This window comes from Dipodomys ordii, unplaced genomic scaffold, assembly GCF_000151885.1.
Source record: "Dipodomys ordii isolate 6190 unplaced genomic scaffold, Dord_2.0 Scaffold95, whole genome shotgun sequence".
Classification (NCBI taxonomy): domain Eukaryota; kingdom Metazoa; phylum Chordata; class Mammalia; order Rodentia; family Heteromyidae; genus Dipodomys; species Dipodomys ordii.
The window spans coordinates 5,653,992-5,662,591 of NW_012267311.1; the positions used below are offsets into that span (position 1 = coordinate 5,653,992).

General features: G+C 46.0%; 1 protein-coding gene across 1 annotated transcript in view; it reads left to right on the plus strand.

Annotated features, from left to right (window-relative positions):
- The first annotated feature begins 825 nt into the window (after window positions 1-825).
- Polr1e (polymerase (RNA) I polypeptide E, 53kDa) overlaps window positions 826-8,600 on the plus strand; it is a 17,024-nt gene continuing 9,249 nt past the window's right edge. Inside the window, exons 1-6 of the mRNA XM_013026583.1 lie at window positions 826-968; window positions 1,507-1,610; window positions 2,678-2,754; window positions 4,136-4,221; window positions 7,102-7,160; window positions 7,844-7,988. Of these exons, the coding sequence (XP_012882037.1) occupies window positions 893-968; window positions 1,507-1,610; window positions 2,678-2,754; window positions 4,136-4,221; window positions 7,102-7,160; window positions 7,844-7,988 (547 nt within the window). The 5' untranslated portion in view covers window positions 826-892. The remainder of the gene's footprint in view (window positions 969-1,506; window positions 1,611-2,677; window positions 2,755-4,135; window positions 4,222-7,101; window positions 7,161-7,843; window positions 7,989-8,600) is intronic.

An 8,600-nucleotide genomic window follows, 5' to 3' on the forward strand; every position in this document is an offset into this window, starting at 1 on the left:
AAAAAAAAAAAAAAAAAAAGAGTCTCATGGACTTTCCTTCCCCGGCTGGCTTTGAACTGCGATCCTCAGATACTCAGCCTGCTGAGTAGATCCTGGGTATTGAGGTTGAAGGGTGGAGTCTTGAAAAGCAGCAACTTGGAGAACGGAGATGAATCTAGGCTAGCTGGGCTCTGGCCTGCATCCATACTCACAGGCCCTTGCTTTGCGCTCCCTCACTCTGATAACTCCCCATGAAGAAAAAGAGTTGTTGAGTCCATCATCTAGGATTTCTTCCTTGTAGCCCACTTCAGAAGTCCCTGATCATGCTTGGCAAAAGCCTCTCCCAGTGGTCCATCTTCCCAACGTTGATTAGACCACAGATGCGTGCACAACCAAGAACTGTGCACGGGTCCAGACAAAGCCTGGAAGTAGAACTCTGCGGAGAAGCGGATCTCCAGCTGCCACCTTCTCTTGGACCTCGAGGAGTTCCTGGCAGAGGATTCTAAATTTTGACCTTGCTTTTTTCAGAACTTGTGAATACTGAAAGATGATGCTCTATTTAAAATGGGCTAAACACGACCACACCAAACCTAGAGCTTGTTTCTACACTGGGGGCCAAGGCTAAACGTTGGGCCAATCAGGTGATGCGCCTCGCGGGGGGGCGGGTCGAGGAGGGGGTGTGGCGACGTGTGGGCGGAGACCTCACCGGCCGAACTGAGCGGGTGGGCGGGAAGTGGGCGTGGAAAGCGTGCCTTCGCGCGTAGGGGGCGGGGCCTGCGCTTCACGTGTTCTGGGCGGGGCCGGTGGGGGAGGCCTTGTCATTTCCGGCGGGTAGTTCTCGCCGGGTTCTCGCGTGCCAGCCACAGCTCTGGAGTCTTCCCTGCTCTCCCAGCTTGGCGGCCGGACCGGTGAGATGACGGCGGAGGTGTTGCCAACTGCGAGGTGGCAGTACTGTGGAGAGCCCGAAGAGAGACGTAAAGCTGTACTGGGTAAAGATTGCGGAGCGGGTGCAGATTCCCCGAAACCCTTTTCCTCTTGATCTGCTGGGCACCTCGGCATTTCTCCCGCCCCGGGACAAGCTGCCTTCTGCGGCCCAATCTAGGCCAGGACCCCTCCACCCCCCATGCCACCCTCACCCACGCTGAGGTGGGCCCTCCCCCCCTCCTCTCCCCTCTTCCCCCGGTCATCTCGCCATCTTTCTGTCGCTTCCTCCCAGCTGCCCGAGGACATCCCAGCCATCCCCTCATCCCCTCCTCCAGGCTGGGCCCAAGTCTCCTCCACCTGCCCATTTCTCTCTTCCCACTAAGCAGATTTCCTCTGCCTCCTTAGACCTAGACCAGATCTTTTCATTTGTTTAGACCAGCTCTTCCCCGGACTCCCTCCAACCCCCACCCTGCCTTCCCAACGGAACTAGACGTCAGGACCCGAGCTCCTTACCTTTCCAGCCTAAGCAATGATAGTCAAGTTTACCCCTGTGCTCTCTGGCTTCATCCTCTCTCATTTCACTGTCCGGCCGCACTCTTCCAGTCCGGTTCTCCAATGGGAAGCTGCAGAACCCAGGCAACATGCGCTTTACATTGTACAACAACAACGATTCCGAAAACCCCAGAAAGAAGAATCAGCGGATTCTGGTAAGTGCTGCACTTACCGGTTGCCCTCACTCCTTAGGCCCCTGGGTGTGGATAGAGGTGGGAGAACGTGAGTAGCCTAAAGGGACTTTGAAGAACAGCAGTTTGGAATGTGGGGATAGGCCTCTTTGTGGTTCAGGACTCCTGGTGTAGTGATGACTTTCTCATTCATTTTTCCCCATACATTTATTGAAGAACCACTGTATACCTCTGCAGAAGGCTGCTAGAGGAACAAATGAGACCTGACCTGGCTCTGGGAACTTCTACTGTAGAGTGGGGTTTATTAGCCTGGACACTATTGATGTTTTTAGTTGGATAACTCATTGCTGTAGATGGCAGGCCTGTGGAATCTAGGATGTTTAGTAGCAGTTTTGGTCTCTAGCCACTAGATTCCAGTAGCACTGGAGTGGATTTCCATGGATTTGAGAACTCTTGCTTTTGAGAGGTGCATACTGGCTGCAAGTGACACTCATACAATACACAAAGCCCAGGGTCCTAGGAAGAGCGCAGCAGCAAATGAGCTCAGTTGGAAGGGAAATCTCTGGTTGCCAGAAAACTTGCCTGGGAGAAGATATATTGGAGCTGAGCTCTGAAGGATGGGACAGGGTTTAAGAAATGAGGTTTGATGTTTTAAATAAAGATAGTAAGGACAAATATAAGGGAGAATGTAAGCTCAGCTGTGGTTGGGCAGTGAGTCTGTCATTTCCACTGGACCTGTGGATGTATGAAGAGCAGCCATGGGTGAGATCAAGAAGGTCTTGGACTTTGGGCCAAGAATATTGCCTGCAGAGTTTCTTTGTTGCATTCCTGTAAGTGCTGAGAATGCAAGGCCTCTATCCAGTCCTGTGGTGCAGCCTTCCCCACCCCTATCCCCCAAGAACTTTGCATGCCAGTTAGAAGTGATCACTCTGTAGGACTTCCCTTTCACAAATTCTCTTGCCTTTCCCCAGAGATACCTCCCTGAGACTGTCTAGTGCTAATCCACTGTGGTCCTTAAGCCTCTGCAGATGGACAAAGGAGTATTTTTCAACATTGGTTGTAAATGGCATTGTCCTCCCTCTGCATTTTAGGCAGCTGAAACAGATAGACTTTCCTACGTTGGAAACAATTTTGGGACAGGAGCCCTCAAATGCAACACTCTGTGCAGGTAATGGTAGGGGAAGGGCCATGAAAAGAGTGATGGGAGGGGTAATAATGGAGGCATTGACAGCAGTTGGAGAAGTCTAGGGAGGTTTACCAAGTCCCTGTGTTTCTAGACACAGAGGCTCTTGGACCAGCTTGTGAACATGTCTAGAAAGTTTTACTTATTGAATTTTCTCAAGACCTCATTTATTTGTAACATTATTCGTTTGTTTACTTTTGCCAGTCCTAGGGCTTGAACTCAGAGCCTGGGCACTGTCCTTGAGCCTTTTTGTGTTCAAGGCTAATCCTCTTATCACTTTAGTTACAGTGTCACTTCCAGCTTTCTTTTGTTATTGTTGTTGGTTGTGGGGCCTGAACTCAGCCTAGGCATTGTCCCTCAGCTCTTTAGCTCAAGGCTAGCATCTACCACTTGAGCCACAGTGCCACTTCTGGCTTTTTCTGCTTATGTGGTGCTGAGGAATCGAACCCAGGGTCTCATGCATGCAAGTCAAGCACTCTACCACTGAGCCACTTCCCAGCCTGCTTCCAGCTTTTTTCAGTTGTTTATTAGAGTCTCACAGGGACTTTTCTGCCCTGGCTGGCTTTGAATGGTGATCCTCACATCTCAGCCTCCTGAGCAGCTAGGATTATAGGCATGAGCCACCAGTACTCAGCCTACATTATTTATTTATAGCTTATTCCCAAAAACAACTTTCTCCACTAATTTGAAATATACAATGTTAATTGGTTAAAGCTTTCTTAAAACTTGCCTTGGCACCAACTATAAGAAAAGGAGTTAGAGCCAGGCACCAGTGGCTCACGTCTGTAATACTAACTACTCAGGAGGCTGAGGTCTGAGCATCATGGTTCAAAGCCAGCCTGGGCAGGAAAGTCCATGAGACTCTTATCTCCAATAAACCACTAGAAAACCGGAAGTGGCACTGTGGCTCAAGCAGTAGAGCACTCGCCTTGAGCTGAAGAGCGCAAGGACAGTACCCAAGCCCAGAGTTCAAGCCCCATGACCGACAAAAAAAAAAAAAAAAACCAGAAAGAAAGAAAAGGAGTTGGTAGCATCAAAGGTTCTAGGTTAGGGAAGAGGATTCTAAAGTTTATATCTAGCAGTGTCACTGATAATTACCACTTAGGGCAGCTCTACTCTTCACTGACCCTGGTTTCCTCTGACCATGAAGACTGTACAGTCTGAACAGTGTGTAACTCTGGGACTGATAAAATTGTAGACAGGCAGAGAACTGATTAAGAGAGTTATTGTTATTTACAAACAAGTTGATGCATTCTTCAGGTGTATTGGGGTAGAAAGAAGGTAAACAGGAAAAAAGAAGATGTGAAAACTATGTTTTAAATAATCTCTTGTGGAATTATTCCTTTAAAATTTTTTTTTTATTTAGACACTTTGTGGGAATTTTGAATAAGACCTCTGGCCAAATGGAAGTATATGATGCTGAGTTGTTCAACATGCAGCCGCTTTTTGAAGGTATGCTCGAAGACTCACAGTCATATTGCATAGTTTGGGATGCTGGATAAGTTCACCTGAGTTTTTGATTTCTAAAAAACATTTTGTGAGTATTATCTTTTGGCAAGTTTTTTTTTTTTTTAAGTTTTAGACTTTTAAATTCAGCAAGCATTTATTGATGATCTTCTATGTCCTGTAACCAAACTAGGGGCTGTGAATGACAAGTCAGCAAGATTGAAACAGATCCTGTCCTCACAGTGTTTATAGATGTGGGATCAGAAACCAGCCTTTACAGCAAGTTGAGCAGTGATCTGTGTAGAATGTTAGAGGACATGTTTCATAAATTCTTTTCCATCAAAGGCCTTTTTTTGTGGGGGAAGGGGAGCTGCTGCAGTTTGAACTTAGGACCTTGCACTGGTTAGGCAGGGTCTCTACCACTTGAGCCATTCCCCATCCCTTTCTGCTTTAATTATTTGTTGAATAAGTTTCTGCAGGTTTGTTTAGACTGAACTGGAGGTCCTATTTACACCTTTTACAGTGGTTTTCTACTGTGCCCAGTTTATATGTGGAAATGTAATCCCAAACCACAATCCTCCCAATCTCCATCTCTCTAGTACCTGGGATTACACATGTGAGCCACCACATACTCTGCCCTCAAAAGCCTTCCTTAATTTTATTTATTTATTTATTTATTTTTTGTCAGTCATGGGGCTTGAACTCTGAGCCTGAACACTGTCCCTCAGTTCTTCAGCTCTACCACTTGAGCCACAGTGCCACTTCAGGTTTTCTGGTGGTTTATTGGAGATAAGAGTCTCACAGTCTTTATTGCCTAGGCTGGCTTTGAACCACAATCCTTAGATCTCAGCCTCCTGAGTAGCTAGGATTACAGGCGTGAGCCACTGATGGCCCAGCAGCCTTCCTTAATCTTTAACTGTTTTATTGGTAGAAGTTTTAGAATCTCTCCTAGGTTAAAGAAATGGTTGATGAGAAGTTGTGTCTAATTTGGGGAAGGATCTATATTTTCTCTAATCCCTTGGAAAAGGTTATATTGTTTTTGTTTTGTTATCCTAAAATGCTGAGGACTAGAAATCTTCTAAAAATGGTTTAAGTGTGAGGGTCATATTCAAGGGGCTCCTGTTTTCTAAATCTCTAAACTCAAACCCTTAATGATGCCCTCAGCCATTGAGAACCTTAGCAGGTAGGGTGTGAGAGGAGGAAAGTTCACAATGATTGCTGTGAATCTGCTTTGTATGTTTAGAGCCATCAGTTCAGACTTCATTCTCTCTAAGCAGTGATTCCATACTTTTTGAGAATCTGATCAAAGCTTGGACATACTTCACCAAAACAGTATACATAGCCAGGCGCTGGTGGCTCACGCCTGTAACCCTAGCTACTCAGGAGGCTGAGATCTGAGCATCGCAGTTCAAAGCCAGCCCAAGCAGGAAAGTCTGTGAGACTGTTATCTCCAATAAAACACTAGAAAACCAGAAGTGGTACTGTGGCTCAAGAGGTAGAGCACAAGGACAGTGCCCAAGCCCAGAGTTCAAGCCCCACAACCAACCAAAAACAACAACAACAACAAAATAGTATACATGTCATATAAAAATAAATATTAAAACTGGGTGCCAGAAGCTTATGGCTGTATACTAGCTACTCAGGAAATCTGAGGTTTGTGGTTTGAAGCCAGCCTACACATGAAAGTCTATGAAACTCTTAGCTCCAATAAACTACTCAAAATAGCTGGAAATATTGCTATGGCTCAAGTGGTAGAGCACTAGCCTTAAGCAAAAGCAGCTCAGGGATAGTGCTCAGGCCTAGAGTTCAAGCCCAGTGAGGCCCCCCCCCCCAAAAAAAAAAAAAAAAAGAGAGATTTCAAGCCAGGTACCAGTGACTCACACCTGTAATCCTAACTGCTCAGGAGGCTGAGATCTGAGGATCATGGTTTAACGCCAGTCCAGGCAGGAAAGTCCATGGGACTTATTCTTTTTTTTTTTTGTTTGTTTGTTTGTTTTTTTGGGTCCGGTCGTGGGGCCTGAACTCTGGGCCTGTGCTCTGTCCCTCAGCTCTTCAGCTCAAGGCCCACTTCCGGCTTTTTTCTTTTTGCTTATGTGGTGCTGAGGAATCCAACCCAGGGACTCAGGCATGCAAGGCAAGCGCTCTACCACTGAGCCACCTTCCCAGCCCCGGGACTTACTCTTATCTCCAATAAACTATTTAGAAAAAGCTAGATGTGGCACTGTGGCTCAAGTGGTAGAGCACTAGCCTTGAACACAAAAACACAGCTTCCAGACCCTAAGTTCAAGCCCCAGGAATGGCAAAAGAGAGAGAGAGACTTTACATGTATATTTAGAGAGCTCTTGAGTCTTGATGCTCAACTGTAAATTTCCAAGGGGTGTGTAGGCTCAAAGTTAATTCTCTGCTTTGAAATGTAGGAAGTGGGTTTCATATATTTACATACAGAAACAACAGAGAAGCTGGACACTGGTGACTCACACCTGTAAACCTTAGGAGACCGAGACTTGAGAATCAAGTTTGAAGTTAGCCCAGTCAGGAAAGCCCAGTCTGCTTCCTTCTGGGGAGTAGATAATGCCTTGGTAAATTCAGAGTGTACATTTACTTACCTTAGGCTCAGGGAAGTCCTGGAATAAAGAAATTGGTTTTTCTTAGACTAGCTGTTAAAACAGATGGAATGTTAAGCACTGGTAATAACATTTACAGACCTTACAGAGCTGGGCATAGTCCCAGCTACTTAAGAGGTGGAGGCAAGAGGATTAGTTGAGCCCAGGTCTTCAAAACTGGCCTAGACAACAGTGAGACCCCCATTTCAAAAAAAGAAAAAAAATGTAGGCTTTACAGTTTGCTATTTTTTTCTCTTTGTTTTTGTGTTCTGTGTTTCTATAGATGAATCATTTGAGAGTGTACCAGCTCTGGAGAGTCAGACCAGAAGTTTCAGAGAAAAGGTGAGTGTGACAGAATTAAGATGTGTGTTGAATCCAGGTCTCCCTAGCTGTTCTGGCTTAAGTGTGTGACCGTGGACAGTGCCGACTTGCAGGGGTCTCTGGAGAGAGCAGAGAGCAGACCTGGTGCTCCTGGGCAACCAAACGCAGCTGTGTGTCAGTGTCTGGAACCTATCCTCTTGGCTGCTGGAGATGTAGTCTACTGGTTTTTAGGATTTGGTCCAAATATCAGGAAATACTGGTTTTGTCTGGAAGCTTGCATATTAAAACAAACTATACTGTATGTAGAAGGTTCTTCACAATGGTCATCTCACCCCAGGATGACAAATTGGTTAACTCTTCATTCATTGCTGCCTCAGGCACCATGGTGGAGAGGGGTGTGAGGGTGTTCTGGCTCCGAGGGAAAGCCAGTGATCCATTGGCAATATCTGTTTCAAGTATAGGATGGGAAGAGTACAGGTATAGGCACAGTATGGTAAGCTATGTGCCACAGATTTACTAACCCTAATTGTAGTCAATTCTTCTCCTTTACTGCTGGAAAAGTTGTTGATACTGTTTTTAAAGTAAGTTCATCACATCTGTTACTGCCATCACCTGTGCTATGAGGTAGATTGGCGTGACGTGTCTGATGGACAGGAGAGGTGATGGTACCTCAGTGACTGTAACCAGGTTTGTGCCTTACACAGATGGATTCTTGCATTGAAGCCTTTGGAACCACCAAACAGAAGCGATCTCTAAACTCTAGGAGAATGAACAAAGTTGGTAGTGAATCTTTGAATCGTGCAGTAGCTAAAGCTGCAGAGAACATCATTGATACAAAGGGTGTGGATGGTAAGCAGCTGGAACTTGGGGTAAGAATGTACCCAGGAAAAACAGCTTTGTCTTCTCTTGAGATTTTTTGTTTTCCTATTTCACAGTTGGAAGTGATGGGAGTTATAGCTGCCTGTAACTGCCCGAGGCAGGAGGATCACTTGAGCCCAGGAGTTTAAGACCTTCTTGCAGAAGCATAAGAAACATCCAATAGGGTCCGGCCATCAATGGCTTTATCATCAAGATGGGGAGACAGGCATGGGAACAGATATGTACAAACCTGTTCTCAGTGCAGGGTTACAGCCACAGGTCACAGAAGGCCTCACGTGTCTCTCAGTCCAAAGAGGCTTTGGTCAGAAAAGATTGCCCTGATAGTAATGGACCTGAGTGAGCCCCAGAGGTGGCACTTCACTTTTGGGGCTGTTAGATATTTTTTTGGTTCTCAGCAGCTTGAGTACTTAATTGTGTTGTTTAAATGTGCTTTTAATCAAACATACTATAAAACCATTAGGAAGGGCTGGGAAGGTGGTGTTAGAGTGCTTGCCTTGCATGCCTGAGGCCCTGAGTTCGATTCCTCAGCACCATATAAGCAAAAAAAAAAGAGAAAAAAGCCGGAAGTGGTGCTGTGGCTCA